General features: G+C 37.0%; 1 protein-coding gene across 17 annotated transcripts in view; it reads left to right on the forward strand.

Moving 5' to 3' along the window:
- Positions 1-22476, forward strand: part of ZNF438 (zinc finger protein 438) — a 51470-nt gene that overhangs the window by 23364 nt on the left and 5630 nt on the right. For 6 of the 17 annotated variants that reach the window (XM_053942995.1, XM_053943034.1, XM_053943009.1 and 3 more), the window contains 2 exons: positions 8587-8643; positions 18595-18699. The exons of 2 other annotated variants lie outside the window; for them this stretch is intronic. In XM_053942995.1, coding sequence (XP_053798970.1) covers positions 8616-8643; positions 18595-18699 — 133 coding nt within the window. In that variant the 5' untranslated portion in view covers positions 8587-8615. 9 more of the 17 variants (XM_053943097.1, XM_053943104.1, XM_053943080.1 and 6 more) reach the window with 8 other exon arrangements.

Genomic DNA, 22476 nt, shown 5'->3' on the forward strand with positions numbered 1-22476 from the left:
TAAAGGTGAGCCCTTTTGAGAGGGAATTTAAACAGAAAGTCATCAATTGGTAGGCAGTTTGAATTTTAACTTCTTGGAAGTACATCCCATCTTGGCCTAGGTCATTTATTGCTTGATTGGGCACAGTCATAGTAAACGGATGCTATTTTTATTTTTTATTTTTATTTGCTAGTTCTTAAATGCTTGTTTTCCTTGGGTCTGTGAATATGATATATTGAACTTAAAAAACATATGCATGCATTTTATGAAGTATAGGGGATATTGCTGCACAAAATTTATAAATGCCACAATGTAACTTTCCTGGCCTTTTAAGGAACTTGTAATGGAAATTCTTTTAGAAACAGCTGTAGATGATGCTCTTATTTGGTACCATGGCAAAATGGAGTACTGTGTTCAAGTCTGCAGCTGTAAAATCAGAAATAATTCCATTATTTTAGTCAGAATTGCAAAAGCAATTCACCTTGCAAAACCTGGAGTGTTTTTTTGCTTTTTGTCAGATGTTGGTTTTTCTTCTAAGTAGAACATTAACAACATACCCAGACTATATGAAAATAATGAAACCCTGTAGAAAATCCTTCTTGAATGACATAGGAAGTTTTATCAGAGAGATGCAGATTAGTGTTGAAGTAACCCAAAGCACTTCAGTCAAAATAGAGGAAGTGATTGACTATTTCTTATTTAGTCTCTATAAAACTTCAGGGCCATCTGTGATTCTGTGAAGAATTCAGCATCACATTTCAAACTTAAATCAATCAAAATTGTGCAGGTGAATATAGCTCTGAATCCTCTGATTATTAGTGGAATTTTTAGGGCTCTGTTATCTCACACATTCAAATAAATTTTTTGTATGTGTGGTTATGTTTTGAGGTATCAAGTAGCTCCAAAATATGGTAGGACTGTCAAAATTAAACAGAACTTGCTCTCCTTTCAGCATTGCAGACCTTGTTCTTTGTAGTCTAAAATGAACAGAATCCTAAAGCTTTCACTGGAAGTTGTAACACTACTAGTAATAGCTTATTCTTCAAATGTTAAAGTGGAGGAAGATTAAAAAAAAAAAAACAAACAAGTAAAATACAACTAATGGGTCTTTTTGGTCTTTCCTGTAGTCCTCTTTAATTATTTTGATTGGTACCTTTATATGTTAATCTCGTTCTGCTCTTGGAAATAATCTGGACTTCTGTAGTGTAAAAACAGGTTAATTATTAGGTAAATAAAAAGTATATATGGGATTTTATTACAAAATGTTTTTATTTTCTGCCAATCACTGAAGTTATCTTTAATCTATCAGCATAACTGATGGATTAAATATTAAATATGGGAGGCTTAGGTAATTCTGAAGTATGGTAAGAACATTGCCATAGGAATTGATTAAATAATCTGTCCTATGTACGTGGACCAAATTTTGCTGTCATTTTCAGGCTACCCTTTGCTGTCAGTTAGTAAATACAATTTGATTTCTGAAAGGCAGTTGTTGATGTTTTCAAGACTCATCCAGACAAAGCTGTAATGGCAGCGTTGACCCTGTTCTAAGCAAGGAAGTTGGATGGGATGACCTTGTGCAGTTTCTGCCAACCTGAATGATTTTGTGACTAGCTGTGTACACAACCATAGATATTTGTCAGGTTCTGTGAAGTTTTAGTGTAACTCCAATGAAAGTGCTGTTTTATTGTTTGTGATATTGTCTATCTGAAAAGAAAGCTAATGTACAGCAGCAGATACACAGAGAGAGATAAAATATGTAGTCTGGTCTTATCAGATCAAACCAGTAATTAATTATGAACAAAAGTCAAAAAGTCTGAGTTTAATTAGGTATTACAAACTGAAAACCATAGTGGTGTGCTGCAATTCCACTATGAATGATGTAACATATTGCTACCAGAAGCATAAGATACACAGATTGTGCTTTATGAAACTGTATTGTTGAGAATCCCAGCAAAGTTTCTAAGCAGCTTGGACCCAAGCAATAAATGAGTACTTAATTAAGAACCAGGATAACGTGGTGGTGGAGAGGAACAGGAGTAGAAGGAGCTGTGCTGTTTAAATTTTAAAGTGAATTCTAGATTAGTCATTACCCACTAAGAATGTTTTGGTTTCCTGTTTTGTTTTAAATATTAAGTTAATTTGAATTTAAATTGTAAGAACAATGGACCACATAGATTTCATGTAGTATCTTATAAAAATGAAATTTGTATTTTCCAGAACTATTTTTTAGCTGTCCTGAGTCAAGAACAAAATCTATCAATTTGTATTGATTTGTCATTTCACAGTTACTTCCACACCAGTAATAACCAAGACTGTATTTTAAATCAGAAACTTTGGCCTTTTAATACAAAGTAATGGCAAAGATGTCTAACCCAGACATGGAACTTATATGGGTCTCCAGTTTGTGGCATTCAGAGCACTCCTACCAAGAAGTGATTTACTAAGGAAAACATAATATGACAATCTGTCTCTTTAAAATGGAAATTTGGAAAAAAAAATGTTATTTTTTGACATTCAGTGAATTGGCTAATATTAGGCATAATAGTGACCACACTCTTCTGAATTTTTTTTTTTCAGAATGGAGTTGTTTACTTAAATGGAAAATAGTTGGGGTTATTTATAGTCATAAAAACTGTTCCAGTACACTTCATTTTAATATACATACATTTCATAAAATGAAGACTCAATTTTGCACTTTCTCTACCCTTCTCTTCTCCCAGTGTCTTTTTGAGAAATGTCACTTTTATACATTTTTTCGCAGGTCCTTGAATTTGCTTTTTTGGAGATAGTTACAGTTATGAAATAATAATTAGTGAGACTGTATGCTAGTTTGTCCACAATAGTAGAAAACGTGTGGAACAGCCTCATTTCTTGCAGTATATGTGCTAGTCTTTATTCATACAAGTGAAAAACCTTCAAGCTGATTTCAAGAGACTTATCTCCTCAAGAAAAGCAATCATTTTTCATTTGCCTGCTATTTTAAGCAAAACGTTGATGTTGCCCTATGTTGTTTCATAAATAAGCTTTTATTCTCAGCAACATGTTACTGAAAGTGGCATAGAACCTGTCGTGTAGGCACAGTTCCACTCTGACAGATGGGCAGAGTGTAGGCTTGCCAGCCAACCATTCCCCACATCACCCAGCAGAGTATGAAGGGAAGCATTTTTGTCCAGGATTGCCACTGTGGCATTCAGTGCATGTAAGGCTTGAAGTTCAGGAAATGTGCTCGGACTGGCCCATCTCACAGGATGACCAAAAGTTTAAAAATAGCCTGGGTTTTAGGTTCTGCTGGGTTTGTGCTGTTCTCTTTCTTTTTGTGGTTCTGCTGAAGTCATCTAATGGGCGCAGCCAAAAGAATTCTGCCATGGACACGCATTTCTCTGTGATGAATTATCTAAGTATGGAAACACAAGCAGTGAGCAATTTCAGACACTGTTGTTTGTGACTACATGCATATCTCTTTGGATATAGAATAGGAAGACTAGGATCTGATACAGGATTAACTCCTGATGTAAAAATATGAAAAATAGAAAACATGGAGTAAATCAGACATTTGAGACTGAAGATGGAATAGTGAAATGCAGAATATTTTTGCAGGTTTTCAGAAATGCAAATCAGCTGTTGCTTGGTTATTGGGGTTTTTATTTTTTAAACAAATTGGCTTAATGCCTTGTGCTTGATTTTTATAAAGTAGCCAAGCACTGCAGGCTTTTGGCAAATACACTTGCTTGAACAAATGCTTTTGTGTGTTACAGTAGTCAGTCATAGTGTCTGTCATTTTTATCTTTCTCTTTATTTTTTCATAGTTTCAATATTTTAATCTTTTATTTCAAGTCTAACTTGGCCTTTATATAACAGTGGATTTTGCCAGCTTTCCTGGAAGCTGTGCTGATTCAATACATTCAGACTTTTTGGGGAACTTGGTTTCAGTTGAAATGTTTCTAAATTATGGGAAATACTGCATGGCACTCATTTACAAGATGGCATGGTATGTGAAAGAACAGGTGTGAAAAATGAAGTGAATAAAATTGCTTTTGAAATACAAATGGGCATGTCATGAGCTTCTGTCAGGAGACTGTCTCTTCTAAACTGTACTAAGTGTTTAATTTTCCTTTTTAGCTGGGTGTTTTCCTTCTGAAATTAAATAGCATAATATTTCTTTACATGCTTAGTTTTAAATTAAAATTCATAATTAGGCTTAATATGAAGTTACAAGATTTGATTTAATGCTTTCTTCCAGTGCCTGAACTAACGTACACTGTATTAGAAAGTACAGTCGTCATTGAGAAGCTTTGTTCTTTTAACAAAAGGCACCAAAAATAAATTTGGTTAGGGTCATAGTGGTCTAGTTTAATACTGTTATGATAATAAGTCCTATAATTACTTTCAGGTAGTTCTTCCTTCCCAGAGGACGAGGTTTTTCGTTTTGATGTCTGCTTAAAGCATGAGGATGACAGTAAAATTAATGTCATAACCTTTACAGCCTATTTATCGCTTTCTCTGTAATATCCTAAAGGATTTTGTGTAACATCTAAGATAAATGTCTTAGTAGGGAACAAGCATCAAATTAGGTTAATTGGGTTCAACTGATATTCATATTCAGTGTGTCTATCAGAACACCTGTTTCATATAAAAGACCTGTGGGTATCTTCTGTGAAAATTGCTTTGAAATTATTACATATATATGCTCTGCTTCCTTTGGTTGTTAAAGACTGAGTTATAGTATGGGATTTTTTTCCCCAGTTTGCTTGCTATTTTTGCCTCTTAGGAATAATGAAATTTATCCTTTCATTCTCTGGTTACATAAGGAATAGTACAGGCATGATAGAGCTTATTTTATGGCATTAAGAGAGATTTTACTTTCTAATTCTGTCCAGCTTCAATGCCACTTCACTTGAAATTCTTGTAATAGATTTCTTTTCATCTCTGAGTGGTCAGCAGCAGATTTCTAGAAAACTAATTTGAGTTCTGGAATACTGTGACTTGAATGATTTTATTTAGTGTCTTGTGGTAGAGTTACAAACTGAGCAAAATAAATTTTAAGATTATATAAATTTTAAAAATCTTTATCATTTTGATAAGCTCTCAGGTGGAGAAGAATTTATGATATTGGCAGATAGAAATAATCTGTATCATCTCCAGTATTTGGAAAGAGCCAGTATTGGACTCAAATATAACCAGGGAAGAGTGAAAGAACATTTGCCTCTTCAGTATTCAATGAGAACATCAGGACATACTGAATTATTAGTTGCTAACCAGCCTAAATTTTTTTCTGGATGTAAGAATGTGAAAGAGGTACAAAATTAATAATTTTGGTTCTAAGCATAGCTTTCTTTGAACATCAGTATGTTGTTTTTTTTTTTTTTTTGTTGGTTTTTTTTTGTTTTTTTTTTTTGTTTGTTTTTTTTTTTGTTTTTTTTTTTTTTTTTGTTTTTTTTTTTTTTTTTTTTTTAATGGGAAGTACTCATACCAAGCCAGATTTATTGTGAAATGGGAAAGAAAACCCCCAAACCTGCTGAGGGCAAGCATAAGTAGTTTTGTGGATGTTATAATCTTGAAGTTCTAAAAGTTTGAGTCAATGTACTGTATAGAACTTTTTGATGAGACTGTATTTTATGTTTAGGACATGCATAAAATGTGTGTAGATAATAAATATCTGTTAAACATGTTATAACCTAGCAGAAAAGTGTCAGAAACTGTCAGAGAAAGGATCAAAAAGACAGGATCACAACTGATGTATTTGAAAACACAGTAAAACACAGACAGGACAAATGCACAATGTTTATGGTTTGCTTTGTAATCTCTATATGTAGTCAAAGAAAACATACTTTAACACAGCTGTACATACAAGCATGGACAGAAAAATTTGAAGGGATGTTAAGAATTTGTCCTGATTCCAGAATCTTTAGCTCTTCAATTTTTCAAAAAAAGGAAGTTACATGATTAAATATCTCCAATATAAAGTGCAGTGAAAGGTTCTTTCATATAACAACAATAATAAAAATACTATTCATGAATTGCTAAAAGACATTATCAATGTTAATTGGAGAAATTATACTCTTTTAAAATTATTATGATTAAGAGCAGGTGATGTCTTTGTCAAATGAGCACATTCAAATAAGCACTGGATTTTCTAGGTTAATACTATTAACCTAGAAACCATTTACACTAACCATTTACAGTTAGAGTTGAATTTAAATCAGAGATGCCTCTAGAAAATGTTTGGATTTATATGATCTAATTTTGTGTTGTAGTGTTAGGGTTTGTGAACGTGTCTGGGAAGAACACTGGAAAAATGTCTGGAGCTTCTGAAGTAATAATTTTGAGAAGCTTTATTTGAATATAATTTCTCAAATTCTTTTTACAAGAATATGTGTTGCTTTAAATATTTCATTGTGTTTTGAAGTGCTGTAAATACTAAGGGGGAAGAAAAACTTCAGTCTTTGATTCTCTGAAAAGCAGTTATTGATCAATATGGCCTTAAAGAAGGATGTCATACAATGTGGGTGACAGGGATTTCTAGATTTCACACTGATTTCTAGAAGTGTCTCACCATCCCGAAATTACATTGATGTGGCCTGTTCCATTCGTGGATGTCCAGAGGGAGTTGTCTGTATGTTCCCATGGCATCAAACTGCATTTAGATGAGCCAATGTGTGTTTGAGTGCTGGGCCTGACAGCTCATGCCTTGCCTGCTTAAGTACCACGGACAGAGGCTCTTTGAGGCAGTTGGGGATCTGCTGATGGGCGTCAGCAAGCTGCTGCCAGGAGGTGCTGGATGATGTAGCAGAGCTGCATGTTAGGTATGGCTCAGAACAGAAGATACAGGTACCAGGGAGCTTCACCTGTTTGCTGTGTGAGGGGTGAATGTGTCACCTGTCACACAGCAAACCCACTGAGCCACGCTCAGTGTTCATGCTTTGATGTTGAACTTCCTGGAAATTGAATTGGTTTTCTTTTTACTTTATTGCTACCTACAGAACCATCTTCTTCCAGAACCTCACCATTGCTTTTTGAGAGTCAATTGCATGATAGTAAAAAATATGTTTAAGGCTTATTTTGTTTGGTATTTACATCACTATTTGTCCTATGTATTCTGTATTTAACCAAAACTAATCTTTGGGACATCATGTGCTCAAAAGATGTGTCTTGAGTGCATGTCTGGCATTTTCTTTATGTAAGATTCTCCTAGCTGTTAAATTGGTCAGGAAAGTCAGCAATCACATCTGTGCAACTGGCTTTGTTCATGGGAATGTTGTAGATGTGCACTGGTATGAAAGCCTAGATCTGAGTAAACCCCAAAGAAGTTTTAGTTCAATCTATGTCAGTCAATGGACTTTTCTGTTACCTTCCCAAAGCCTCTGGCTGCATCAGGAGAACAAGAGTTCCATACCCTTTGTGATGTCTAACATGTTAGTGGTCTTCCGTTGAACCAAACTATTATGCAGCCATTCCAAAAGCTAGGCCATTTTATGAAAAATAAATCTAAGTGGATAACAACAGTTTTATATTGTCATTATATTATCCTGTGTCTTTCATCCCTGACTGTTGAATCCCACTTCACCAGGAGCTTGAACAGCACACTCAACTGCACTGGAAAGAAGTAGAAAATGCTTCATTTACTGGGTGGCCATTTGATGTGAAGCTATTTTGTCAAATGCAGTGCATCACATCTTGTTGTAAATGCCAGTAGCACATTCAAGGCAGGTGGCAGTGTAATGTTTGGTTCACAAGAGCAAGGTAGTATCTTCATTGTAGCATCCATGGGAGATTCTGCTGGTCAGTTATGTGGGATCCATGCAGTCACATAGAATCACAATGGTTAGGGTTGGGAAGGATCAAAAAGGCCCTACCTAGTCCCAAGAGCCCTGCCTGGGCAGGTAACCTTCTGCTAAATCTGCTAGATTGGTCAAAGCTGCATCCAGCTTGCCCTTGGTGAGGCATTCATGGCTTCTCTAGGAAAACTGTTTCAGTGCCTCACCACCCTTACAATAAAGAATTTCTTCCTAGTATCTAATCTAAACCTATCCTCTTTCAGTTTAATGCCAATACCCCTTGTCCTATCTGCAGATGCACCTGTAGAAAGTCCACTCTGGCTTTTCTGTTGGCTGCCTTTAGGTACTGGAAGGTGCTGTAAGATCTCCTTGGAGCCTTCTTTTCTTCAGGCTGATGAGCCCCAGCTCTGGCTTCATAGAGAGGTGCTTTGGCCCTGTGATCAACACTGGGGCTCTCCTCTGGATCCTCCCCAGCAGCTCCACATAGTTGAAGGGAAATGATTGTTTAACCCTGTATTGTCTGTGATTCTTCAGAATGTATTGCCACACTGGGATTCATGACTGTTCTCTTTCCTGGCTTTAAGAAGGTTGTTTAATCACAAGAAGCCTAATTTAGTAGTACACAGTGTTGAAATATGGAGAGCACATATAGGGGTCCAAAGAAACCCTTGATTTAAATCTCTGGTGGTGTTTTCTTGAGAGGTATAGATATATTGGGATCCATTCTGAAATACAAGTCTGGAAACTATTGCCATTGTCCTGTTCATTTTTTTTTTTTTTAGTTTGTAAGAAATTATCAGAGCTTCTAAGTATCTGTATTTCTTTCTAGGAACATTGTCGTAACTGTTAAAGGGCATAATGCAGAATCCGTTAACAGTTTCTGCAGGTATAGTATGCTTTCTATATTTTATTTAGAAATTAGATGCTTGTGATTCAAAATGTGGAAGAAATATCATCATTATTAATCACTGTATTACTTGTGTCAAGTATTCTGCTGTAGTATGATTTGAAAAAAAAAACATTACTGCAGCATTTATCACTTTAAACAATTACAATAGCTAAAATTATATTCTTCTTTAGGGCATTGCTAATTACTGTTAACACCTGTAGTTGAAACTTGAAGTGCATAAATCTTCTTCTTCTTTGATTCAGCATTATTAAGTATTCAGGTTTCATTAAAATTTTTAAAATCTTCATATATTTGAAAATCCCTGCTATATTTGATCCCCATATTAAATGGGGTCAAATCTATCTGCAAATTACGTTACACAGTTAGCAGAAACAGGAATAAACATTAACTTAGATGATTTTTAAAAATTACTTTTCTTCAGCATTCCCATCCTTACTATTGTTTTTTGTTTAGTTCTTTCTTCTCTGTGGTTTCTTCAAAAGTTGTCTTTCATTTAGTTTTCACTAGGGTTGTTGTCTTGATTTTTTTTCCCTCTGTTATTAGTAAGGCTATTTGTGTGTTCTCAAGCCTCTAAATGTGTAGCTGTAACTTCAGTTTCCTTTCCCTTTTGATCTGTGTCTCAATGCTAATGTTTAAGTATGATTTTTAACATGAATGTCATTTTTAATGATACTTAAATGTGAGTGAACGTTTGATGGATATGACATCAGCTATAATGGACCTTTCAGAACCATTGCTGGTTGTCAGTTAAGTTTCCATTGTTAGTACTTATGTTAATTAGGAAGAGCACTATCTATTACTTTATTTGAAACCTTGAGCTTTTACTGTCATGTAAGTTTATACTTTACCTGTTTTGTGAAGACTGAGTATTTTTATGATGCTGTAATTATTCTGAGGAAGCTGTTCCAGAAGCATGTCATTGTGATTGATCTTAGTTGATGAGTTCTGTGTCTCTTGGGACTATTCTTTCAAGGAAGACAATACTTCCGTTAGGTAAAGCTGCCCACCCCAGAGTGTGCTCTACATTCCCATGCTTGTGACTGAAATACTCGATTCTGATACTTAAAAGCATTAATTTAATTTTTCCTTTAGGTAACAGGAATTTTACCCCAGTTAGAGTCTTACATTAAAGCCATTTCTGAATAGCAGTAGGAGAATATAGACTGTGGAGCTGTATGCAAACATCAGATTGATTAAGCATTTGCTTTGGAAGGTTTTTTTAAAGGCTTTTTCTTTTTTCCCCTCAATCAAAATCTATTCCAGTCGGTATCCTGTTACTGACTTCTACCCAGAGGGAATGGTAAACTTGGAAGTGAGCTTCCATGTTAGAAGCACAGAATAACAAAATAAGCTGAGTTGGAAGGGACCCATAGGGATCATAGAGTCCAACTCCTGGCCCTGCACAGCACCACCCCCAAGAGTCACACCCTGTCCCTGAGAGCATTGTTCAAACATTCTTGAATTCCATTGGCCTTGGTATTGTGACCACTGCCCTGGGGAGCCTGTCCCAGTGACCAACCATCCTCTGGGTGAAGAACCCGTTCCAGATATCCAACCTAAACCTCCTCTGACACAACTTCAGGCCATTCCCTCATGTCCTGTCACTGGCCAGCAGAGAAGAGATCAGTGCCTGTCCCTCCCCTTCCCCTCACAAGACTGCAGTGAGGTCTCCCCTGAGTCTCCTCTCCCACAGGCTGAACAGACCAAGTGATCTCAGCTGCTCCTCACAGGGCTTCCCCTCCAGGCCCTTCACCAGCTTTGTGGCTCTCCTTTTTATGCTTTCTAACAGTTTTGTATCTTTCTTCTATTGTGGCACCCAGAACTGCTCCCAGCACTCGAGGTGAGGCTGCCCCAGAGCAGAGCAGAGCAGGACAATCCCCTCCCTTGCCCAGCTGGCCATGCTGTGCCTGATGCCCCCCAGGACAGGGTTGGCCCTCCTGGCTGCCAGGGCACTGCTGGCTCAGGTTCAACTTGCCATGGGCCAGGACCCCCAGGTCCCTCTCCATGCCACTGCTCTCCAGCCTCTCATTGCCCAGTCCCTACATCCAGGGTTGTCCTATCCCAGGAGCAAAATCCAGCACTTTGCCTTCATGTGGCTGGTGATTGCCCAGACCTCTAATTTGTCAAGATCTCACTGCAGGGCCTCCCTAGATCATGACCAGGAGCTATATCAGTGTGAAATGATGATACTCTACAAATATATTAGTCTCCATATATTTTTTTACTTTTATACTTTTTTGTCTTTGTATCAAATACCACTTGTTTCTTAAATGTAGCACTTTGAAAACATGCAGGGTATTATTAATTTGTGATGATTTATGTACAACTCTTATGTTGGTACATTTCTTACATATAAAACTTTCGAAAATAGATTATATTGGAAATAGAACCTATCCATCAATTTCATTCAATGTGGCATATTTGTCAGTGTTTCTGTACTTTGAGTGTGCTTGTTATTTTTCAGTTAAGTATGGAAGTAATGATTAGTGCAAGTTCTTTGAGTGACAGCTAAACACTTCACTGCTGCCATTTGTCATGTAATTGCAGGTGTTCTGTAATTTAATCCGTACTCCTTCAAGACATCTGTATTTTTCTCAGTTTTAAAATATTTCATAAGAGTGGATATCTTTTAAGTAGCAAGCAAGTGTAACACCATGTTCAATTAGATACACTTTTATGAACAATAAGTATCTAACTTGTCAAATTTTATTTCTTCCTCAGGATTATGAAATTATCATTTCATTCATATGGCAACATATAGCATGACAATAATCATTGAAGCGCTATGTTTGACTATTCATACTCATGTTAAATATTTATTGTTGAGCAAGTGTTGGTATTTTTTATAATGCTCCAACATGGCATAAAATACCACTGTGCCTTAGTGAACTGAAATACCATTGGCATTGTTAGATTTTATAAAATATTTTTGTTAAATGACTCTAACATGAAAGAATTGTGTATCTTAGACAAATATTTTACAAAATAAAAGGTTGTCCTGGTTTATTTATCTAATAGGTTTTGTCTTTTTAAAATATACATTGGGAAAGGGTATCACATGCTAAAGTAATAGTTTTGTTCTTTGAGTATATTTATTTTAACTTTTTAAAAATCATAAGTCAAGTGTGGTTCTGTACATTTTGTATCCATGTTAGTATGGTTGTTTGGTGCTAGGAGATCTCAAACTTCCATTAGCCTTGTAAATGTGTTTCTTAGCATCAGCTCTCACTTTGCTGGAACCCCTGCTGCCTTTGTATCATTAACATAAATGCAGGTGCAAATAGCATTTATGTAGTTTGATAGAAAGCAGTTGGAGACGTTTCACTGTGGGACACGACACTTTCAGATTGTGTACATCTGTTCAAATAATGTATCCAAGCCAGTGACATGAATGCAAGGATAAAAACATCTGCCCCTGAGACCATTTGCCATACAGCAGATGCTTGCATCTTTATTTATGCAGATGGTTTGTGTCATGAGCAGAGCAGTGATGAAAGTGAGAAAGTTTGACAAAGATTTCAGGGTATTTCTTGGGATAGGAAAATATGTTTGTAACAGTGCTTTGTTTTCACGTGTCTACTGAAAGAAGAACATCTAGTGTAAATACCGGTGGTTCTAGTAGCATGGACGTGCCATTTTGGGCACTGACTAGATTAACAGAAGATCAGTAAAGGATTTTTTTTTTTTAATCTCAGGCACAATAATTGTACTGTAGTTATAGAAGATGCTAGAAGAAGTAGTTATTTCAAACGGGAAGGCTCAACTGATTAGCTTTAGGATGCTTTCAAGTTATACAAAACAATGAATTGACTGAAAAGTTTGCAGAGGTAGAATGTTTTGAAATACTAAGCTAACTCCTCACAAAGTTGTTCGGAGGTTGGGTGCGGTTCTGTACCTGATTCTGCGGCTTGGGGGATTTTTCAGGACAAGCCGTATTTAGCATTGCAAAATTCTTAGGCAAATTATTAGGCCAGCGTGTTGTTTGAAGCTGCCAGTGGGGCAGTGGCCGTGAGCCGCAGCTGTGAGCCGGGCTGGCAGCTGCGGAGCGGGGGCTGCCGGGCCGGCGGGACGGGCACCGACTCCCTCTGCTGGCTCCGCTCCGGGCTCCTTTGTCCGCCACGGCCGCGGCAGCACCGGGCCCGGCTGCGGCTCTCGGCCGGCTAAGGGCGTCGCCTCTAGCCTGCATTCCTGGCGGCTGCGTTTCTGTTTCCATCCCCTCGTTTGCTGGCACCACTGCCAGGCTTTGTTGATCCATTATCACCTGTCAGCAGTGTATTCCACAGTTCCTTTACAGCACATTCAGCCCCTTCTCTTGAGAACCAGCGCTGCCTTTAAACAGCACGGTGACTGGCATAGGCAAGTTAGCAATGCCAATAAGCATTGCAATAATTGTAATTATGCACTGGGGGAGGAAAAGCAGTCAGATACTGTAATTGAAATTGTTTTCTGCTGCATCCTACTGCCAGTAAGGGCTAGCTGTGTTCAAGTTCAGCAGCAAGCGATAATTTTATATGTTATGAAAACTAATGTTTGCCTAGCCAGGACTACAGTATTTCAGAAGATGTTTTAGTTTTCCTATGCTATGCAGATCCATGTCTATCTTTGAAAATATATACATACCTATTTGAAGCACTGTGGAAATCCTTTAATCCTTTATTTTTGTTTTAATCTTCAGCAGAATTAACTACAGGTAGCAATGTTTTGTGTATCTCAGCCAGAGCTGGAGAGTTTTTCTGAAGAAATCTGGCTCACGAAGAAAGAAAAGGGGGCACAATTAGAGCAGACAAAAACCTTAGATAGGGATTTCCTATTCAAAACTTAGACCACTTAGGTAATTTTCAGTGAAATTACCAATTAAAAAAATCCCCCAGAATATACTCTCCAGCTGTCTTTGGAGTTCAACAATTTTTCTGGTCCTTTCTTTGGAGAGTGATAAATTTCTGTATAATTTATAACAGAAGACTCAAAATAGTCCAGGCCAAGACTGGCAGTCTGTTGATCCTCTGTTCATGAGGGAACATTTTTGAGGTTTGTACTGCAGAAGTCACCATGCAGATGTTTTTAATGCCTCAAATACAATATGGTTGCTGTATTGAGCTGAAGTGGCAAATTAATTGTTTTCTCCTGCATACGGTTTTTCTTTAGAAAAAAGTGCACTGATTCTCACCAAAAAAAAGTACTCTTTAGCAGGAATAAAACTTTTGCTTTTTTGTTGTGTTCTCTTTTGTCTGCACGTCAGTATTTAAAAAAAAATTAAATTTTGGGAGTAAGAGGCCTAATTCCCTTACTGAAGTGAGACATACATGTTTTCTGTCCCAAAGAGGGTTGAACTCTCAGTAAGATGTAGGTATGTTCTCTTTTTTGAAAGAAGAGCAAAAATCTAATCAGAAACTATTTTATGATTTTATTCATTAAATGGCTCCACTTGACCTTTTCGTGCTGCGTAGTTTTTGAAGAATTTTGCCTTAATTTTTTAGCAGTCTTGGTAGTTACTCTTTCCTGTACTTAGGAGAAAATAAGTCCATTAATTACTACTTACATTAGGCATATTGAAATTTTGTCCATATTGATTTGATCTTGATAGACCCTTTAAAAATAACTTTACATTGACTTTACAGTGGATGAGTTACTATTTAGGTCCGTATCTTTCCTGAAGCTCACTAAAAGAAATTTCCACTGGCAATTCTCTCAGGAATTTTGAAAAATCCAATTACAGGTGTTTACCCCCACTTTCTAAGGTACTTAATTTATATTTGCAATGCTGTTTGGGGGCTATGAATTACTAGTTTATGATCAATGCTTCCATCAAGCCCTTTAACTATTATCTGAACAATTAGTTCCCCCAAGTGGCTGCATCACTGCAGCCTTGCTTTGCAAATCTTCAGGGATGGTGTCCTCTATGGAATAGAATGACTGGGCAAAACCAACTAAGATATCCAGTGGACTTGCAGTGATAGCAAAATAATTTCCATTCTACTCAATTGCATCGTGTCAGATCACCAAGGTTTCTAGATAATGCCCACTTTGAGGCTGACATGGTTGGTTGCTGAAACTAGTAGAGGCATAAAGAAGCTGAAGTACAGTCTTTAATGATGTTATCTAACAGTGTCTCTCAAAAAGAAGTTTTGTGCTTAAATAGAAATGAAATTCAGTCACTTATTTGTGTGGTTGCAGAGGCCAGGCACCATTTTGAGCCCTTAGTTCTTCTACTGCCGTAGTAAGAAAAGTTTCTTCACCGTGTAAGTGCAGTTTCTTCAGCTGTAAAGGTGGAAAAGGTTATTAGCAATTACAGATGCTTTATGTCTAGCTTTCTTTATGCCAGTTTTCATTTCTTGATATGAAAATATTTTGATCTGCTTAAGACCTATTAATTTTGTTGACCTTAATATGAAATGAGTAGCTTATAACTTGAAAGGCTGTGCCGCCCAAAAAATGGAAAGCTTTTAACGTTCACTAGCACTGCATGAGAGGTGCTAAAAAAGCATTTAGATCTGCTAATAAATGTATTTTAAATTCACTGCAAAAGTGTCTAAAAATCCCTTATGTATATGTGTTCTGACTCTTAGGAAGAACTTTGACTTTCTTCCTTTATACAGAAGCACAAAAAAGGCTTTTTATAATAGGAGGTTGTGTTAAGCCATGCATTGCCCACATTATATATAGGAAGCTGCTTTTGAATAGTGATTTACCTATAGTGATTACCTATAGTGATTTTTGAATAGTGTGGCTAATACATTTCAGGTTGCAACTCAAAAAGGTTACCTCAAAGCTGTTGGCCACTTGTTATTCCCTACAGAAATAGTATTTCATATGTATTTTAAAAGTTAATTGTAGTGGGACAATACAGTGATCTATGAAATCTAAACCTATGAGAAATCAAGAATTTTATCTTAATTATTACTGTTACCAATACTGTTAATATAGTGACTGAGTTTCTCACAGTATGTTAACTTGTATTTAACAAGTCTGCTTTAGTATGGGCATTTTTTATGTTATACTTTTCTCTGGGGACAGAGATACTGATGCCAAGATGCTGGTGAGAGTGATGGGCAGGTAAAAATTTCTTCCTTGTATCTACTCTGAAGCTACTTTATTTTAGTTTAAAACCATTATGCTTTGTCCTGTTTCTGCAAGCACTGTAAAAAAGTGTCATTGTCTTTCTTTTCAGCCCCTTTCAGGTATTGTAAAGCCCCAATTACGTCTTCTTGGAGCCTTCCCCAGACTAAATAATCCCATCTCTCTCTCAGCCTTCCCTCATACAAGAGGTGTTCCATCCTTCTCATCATTTTTGTGGCCCTACTCTGGACTTGCTCCAACAGATCCATGTCTTTCCTGTCCGAGGGCCGCAAAGCTGATGCAGTGCTCCAGTGGGTCTCACCAGATCAGAGCAGAGGGGCAGAATCACCTCCCTCCCCTGCTGCCCACGGTGCTCTGGATGCAGCCCAGGACACTTTGGTTTCTGGGCTGCGAGTGCACATTTGCAGCTCACAGTCTGTTTTTCATCCACCAGTACCCCCAAGTTCTTGGCAGAGCTACTCTGAATCACTTTAGCCCTGCCTGTATTGATACTAGGGACTGTCCTGACCCATGTGCAGGAACTCGTGAGCTTCCCATGGGGCCACTTCTTGATCTAGTCCAGGTGCCTCAGGCATCCCATCTTCTAGGTGTGTCAGCTGCCCCTTTCAGCTTGCTTTTGCCTGCAGACTTGCTGAGGGTGCACTTAATGCCATTGTCTGTGTCACTGATATGTAACACTACTGGTCCCAGTACAGACCCCTCGTGTCACCCACATGAGCATCCAGCCAATTCCTTATCCATCCAATAGTCCATCTATCAACAGAGTCTATACCTATCCAATTTAGAGAAAAGGGTGTTCTTCTGTGACCATGTGAAGGGCTTCTCCCATGTACACTTTCAAACAACAGAGGAAAGCAATTCTGGAAGTTGAGAAAGTGGTGTAATCTAATTTTTTTTCCTTAAGTTAAGTTAGATCTGTATAAACTTTGGCATATATCAATATATGGTTAATAGTGCAGAAAGGACATTTCAGGCAAAACCAAAAGACTGAATTAGAGAGAAAACTGGAAGACTTCTTAAAGGCAAACTATATACCCCTGATTTTGGATTACTATATGATTTACTTCTGCAAGGTGACAGTTTATGCTAAAAATAATTTTAGTTTATTCCCACGCTGAAAAACGCCACTAGAAATTTTAATGTTGAACATCCTCTTTAATGGAGTCCAATTAATGTAAAAAAAAAGTATACCTTTGTTATTTCAATGTGCTCTTCTGCTAAGAAGAGTCTTTTGGAGACCATTTAAGGAATCCAGAAAGCATCCCACTGCTCACAGAATTTCTTGAAATGCCCTATAATCCTAATCCCTTAAAATAATAAGCTTGCACAGTCTGCAGAGAGGACCTTTCTAAATTATAAAATGCTGATTGCACAACTAGCAAATCACATTTATGCTCTAATCAGATTTAATTATATATAGCTAAGATACAGTTTAAAGCTTCTAGAGTTTTAACAAATTTCATTCCTCCTGTGGAATACCAGAATAAGTTTTCTAAGTGTATTTGCACATTCTCTATCCTAGTGTTTGGGTGAATGATCTACGGAGATTTTCCAATCTTGCATTAAAATGCTTTGTTTTATTGTTTATTTCTCTAAGCCAGTTTAAATTGCACAAAAGCACTCATATGTAACCATAGTTACAATACTTCTTAAAAAATGAAGTACTAAAAAGGTAAGAAATGTGAGATTCCTCTTTTGGCTTAAAAGCTTCTCCTTTGCATGTCATGTATAATGTTGATTACCTGTCTTAAGTCTGCATTTAATTCCCATATCCCTGACTCTTGGGCCTGGACACTTTTCAAGTCTCATTTCTAGTCTTGTCCTTTTTCTGCTTGCCCTGTATGTTCTCCTGTTTCTCTTCCACACTGTCAGCTCTGCAGTTCAGAGATAAGGAGAGGCCATTTCCTTTTTCCAGCTTGGGTGCTTGGACCTAAAGGCATAGTTCAGGGAAAATCCGGCCCAGCCTGAAGCAGGAGCATATTCAATAGAATGCAATCATTGGAAAAGTTAGCTGCTTGAAGTATCTACTGAACACATGCCCAAAGTCTACTGCTTTGCCTAATTTGGGTAGCTTTTCACAGATCAAAGAGACGTTGTTGTGTCATATATGAAGGTCTTCACCTGATGCACAGCTGTCACTAGATATTTTTCTTTATTTATTTTTAATTTTTTTATGCAGACATACTGAGAATGGCTGGTATTTTCTGTTGAAATTAATTTTAGAAGATTTTCTGATGCAAATACCCAGAACAGAACATTCCATCTAGGTAGTTATTATTAGCAAAGGTAGAAACAACTGCAGATTAATTGCTGTACAGAACTGGAAACTCATGGTTTGTAGGCTTTATTACTAATCTTACTTTGTACAGGTGTGTGGCAAAACTGGTTTTGAATAAAGAAGTCCAAATTCTGTTTTCTATAATATCTGCAGTTTATTTACATGGAATTATGGAAAGTGTAAATGAGCCTAGAATTTACCCCCTGTGTTAAAACTACTCAATAAAGCTACTGAATCTTCATTTTTGAAGCGTTTTGTTTTGCTGCTGTTGAGTGTCTGCCATGACACTGAAGCTAAACCATCCCATCTGTTTGCCACATTAACCAGCTTTACTCAATTATTAAGCTATCACCTTGCATTTGGCATATAATGTATTAGATTTTAAAGTGTATTTTGAGGAGAGAAAAATGGCAAAGAGCAAAAACTATAATTTTCTTAATGCGTTAACTGGAAGTTAATGTTTTATATTGCTGTTTTATATTGTCTTTTTCTGGGTTTTGTTGGTTTGGAGGGTTTGGTTGTTTTGGGTTTTTTTCTCCTGGGATCTATTTATAACTGAAGCACTTTTGCAGGTGGTGTTTTTTTGCATGCTAATCCTGCAGAGAAACATTGTGTCCAACAAAGTATGCTGGGTCAGCAAAAGCAAGAAACTTGTGCTGGAAAGACAGGATCCACAGGTATTTAGTGTGTATGGAGATTTGGCAAAATGAAGGATTAATTATCATTGGCAGAAAAAGATCTAATGTTGTGTGTTAGAGAGTTGTGCTTTTTTTTTCTTTCACGCAGAAAAGATACTCTTCCTTTCAAAGTCAGCAAAAGACTCAACAGTATTAATATTCATTGAAAACTCATTAATCTTCATCTCTATTCTGTCTTTTTCTTCAAAACAAGATTATTCTTTTTTGGTGTTACTTTCTCTCATATGTCAATTCATACATAATTGAAATACATACTTGCACAACTGAGGTGGACCTACAAGGATTATTTAAAAAATGAACACTATTACTCAGTGGTTTCTGTGGTGGCTATTTGGTGGTTATTTGCAAAACAGACTAGATAGTACTGAAAATTAAATTTCTTCTGATACTTTCTATGGCATCTGAGTTCAGCTATGTTGTGTGCTTTACATAGGGAACAGACTAAAGGAAGTACAAAAATAAGGCAGACTAGGCTGAGGTAGACCAGACTTGGATGACTTGGGAAGGCAGGGGAACCATGAAGAAGCAGCAACCCATGGAAACTCCATTTCTTCCAGAGGACTCTTCCCAGCATGATTCTATCAGAGAATTCAATGCATAATTGCTTTTTGTGTTGGTGTGTCACTGTCCACTTCTACACAATTTTAAGGTTATTTAGAAGGGATGAAAGCTTATAACATCCTGCCAGTATCTGAGGGATTTGATACTTGCAGGTCCTAGCATGGTAACCATTAATCTTTTAACAGAGACTGATAAAGTAAATAGGTTTAATTACTTTTGGTTTAGCCTTGTGTGTAATTATTTAAAAGTGTCTACCTGTTGCCCCAACTCCACACTCATCTGAAGGACTGAGGATACAGCAGTTAAAAATGAGCTTCACATCCTTCAGATATTAAATCTAATGCTTTCGTTTATTTCCTTTGTTATTAATGAAAATTTTAAAGAAAGTATAAAAATTGTTGCCTTCCTGTGAAGGATTTGCAGATTTACTTGTAGAAAGAACGTTGTCTAAAATGAAGGGCCATCCTCATAAATGCCATTGCAGAGCCTCCCTTAACTGAAACTTCCCCTTCTTAGGAGAAAGACTTCATGGGATTGCATAGGCACAAAGGCTTTTCCTTAGGTCACAGATAACAAGTCAAAATGAGTCCTTTGAATCAGAGACAGAAATTGGAAGAAATGGAATGCCTCTGAGAGATGCATATGAGGTTTCCAAACCGCCTTTGCACAAGCCAGCCTTCCAGAGCCTATTCAAGTCCTTCAGTGTGGTGAAGACATGAATTACTATAGTTCTTGCTGTGTGCAAAGGAAGTTGTGGAAACTTTTCACCAACTATACATGGAAAACAGAATTTTGGTCACTGATGATACTTGCATGCTCTAAGTGGGGTCAGTAAAACCTCCAGCCTGTGAATTGACTAACTGCTTTCTCCTGATCCAAGATGCTAAGTAGCCTTCCACAAGTTCTTCCAACTAGCTTTCCCAGGCTGCAGGCAATATATTAACAGTGCCTGGAGCATCATCAGGCAGCTAGTCTGCATCTAGCCCTTCGCTATATTTAGGCACTGGCTAAGCAGCTTAACTACAGTAGCTGTGTTGGAGGGGAGGGAAATGCAGAGCCGAATATTCCTTTGCTTACCAGAAGCACTGCAATGAATATTTGTGCACTAAAATGTCTAATGTAAACTTGTGAAAAAGGAGGGGGACAAAAAAAAAGAAAATGGTACTGAAGGTTGGCACCAAACATAGCTTGCCTGGGAAACTTAGGATAAAATTACACTAGATGGAAAATGTTTATATAAAAATCCCTTCTCAGTTATATCAATTCTTAGTATTGTGTTACCTGTGTAGGAAGGGTATTGATCTAAACAGACCTTGTTTCAAAGAGCATCTTATGTTTGATATTGATGAAGCTCTTGGCTTTTAGAGCAACACTCTCCTGTGGAGTGCTGAGAAAATATGTGGAGATAGTTTCTTTATAGAAAAGTGATTTTACTGCTTAATTTTGCATTAGGCAAGTCAATGCATTTGAGAAACATATGATTTTTTTTAAAGCTAATGCCATCCATTATTTCTACAAGTATTTCCTCCTAACTTCAAATTGCAGCTTTTATGGCTGCCATTTGTAGAGGTGACATGTCCACCACACAAAGTGGAAGCAAAACTTCCACTTTTTCCTGTTACCAGTGGTTGAAGAGTGGATGCCTTGTAACTTGGAGTAGCAGGGGTAGTAGTCTGCTGAAACACTGGCATTCCTAAAAGTTTTATGCAAATCAGTGAATGAAATTTTGAAATAAAAAGGGAAAGGAACAAGAGAAATGAGAGAGAATGGAAACAGCTTCATGTTGAATATTGTGGCAAGCTGAATAGCTGCTGATTTGGAGAAGGTCTTTATTGTCAATATATGCGAAGCATAATCTGGAGAAATAAGAACTGATTCTGTCCCCTGAAAGGAAAGTACTCTTATTCTGTCATCTGCTGTATTTAAGCTATATGGTTTGACCTTTGAAGTTCAGGGCTAGTTTGGTTAGTGATTACAATACTTCACATAATTTTATTCTTCTTCTCAGAAGTACTTAAATTGTTTACTCAAAAGCAACAGGAAGATACCTGTGGGAAACAAATCATCACCTGACTAACAGAAATCTTAGTAGCTGAAAATGTAAATATTTCTATATATTTAGTGACTATATTTTAAAAAAATTAAAAATTGAGACTTAAAAGTGCTGTGGGGAAACAATTTTAAACATATAATGTTTCTGCTTTTTCCAAGTTGCACAAGCCTGGATTTATCCCTGTGTGCAGGGATCTCTATTTATACAGGACTTCCAGGTGTACAGTAACCCAGTCTGCACAGAATGTCTAGAAATTCAGAACATCTCTATAGACATTGAGCAGAAAGAACGTTATGGTGGTGCCAGTAGTTTCACTTAACTGGAGTATAAAGAAAGTGCATAATGGACTTGGGGTTTGATGCAGTAGATGGCAATAAAAGGATCAAAGGCTTATGCCCTGCATAGTTATTGCTCTATGAATCTGCTGATCAAAGAGTTTTGAAAAGCATCAGATCTACTAAATATGAACTGCATGGTTTATATGTGATTGCTCAGTGAATCCAGCATGTCCTGAAGGCAGTGGCTTTACTGTACATGTGCACACCATGAATATGCATTTATATCTGTCCAGGAGTTCTGGTCATGAAACATGATAGGTCTGTAGCTTGCAGTGCTTGTTGCAAAGTGTGTGACGTCTGAGAAGAACATCCAGGATTAAGATAAATTTACTGGAGTTTCTAATGTTGGTAATAATTCACAGGTACCTTTTTAAGTCCAGAATCACCTATAAATGCATTTGTAATACAAGTCTTTAAAATGGCAAGGAATGGAAACTTTCCTATGGAATTATTGTACTACAATATTTCAAGGTTGCAGCATTTATTTTCACATATTCAATTCAAATGTGATTCCACTCTCAAATGATTTTTGCTTATGTCCAAATTTCCTTTCTGCCTGGAATTTTTGTAGCTGAATTTTCAGTGGTTGCAATTTCCATTTTTCCAGGAAACCTATTCCAGATTTTGAAAACTGGAAGCATCAATAATTGAATTTGAGAGTGGGTAATGAGACTGATAGATGAAATGGTAGTGGTACAATTAACTATGTATCAACTCCTTTTCTGAAAGATCAGCAGTTGTCTTTGCTGCCTAATGCATATTATATCATATGAATTTTATAATTTTCCTTTTGTTTGTTTGAAT

The sequence above is a fragment of the Vidua chalybeata genome, chromosome 1 (assembly GCF_026979565.1).
Source record: "Vidua chalybeata isolate OUT-0048 chromosome 1, bVidCha1 merged haplotype, whole genome shotgun sequence".
NCBI classification, from domain to species: Eukaryota; Metazoa; Chordata; class Aves; order Passeriformes; family Viduidae; genus Vidua; species Vidua chalybeata.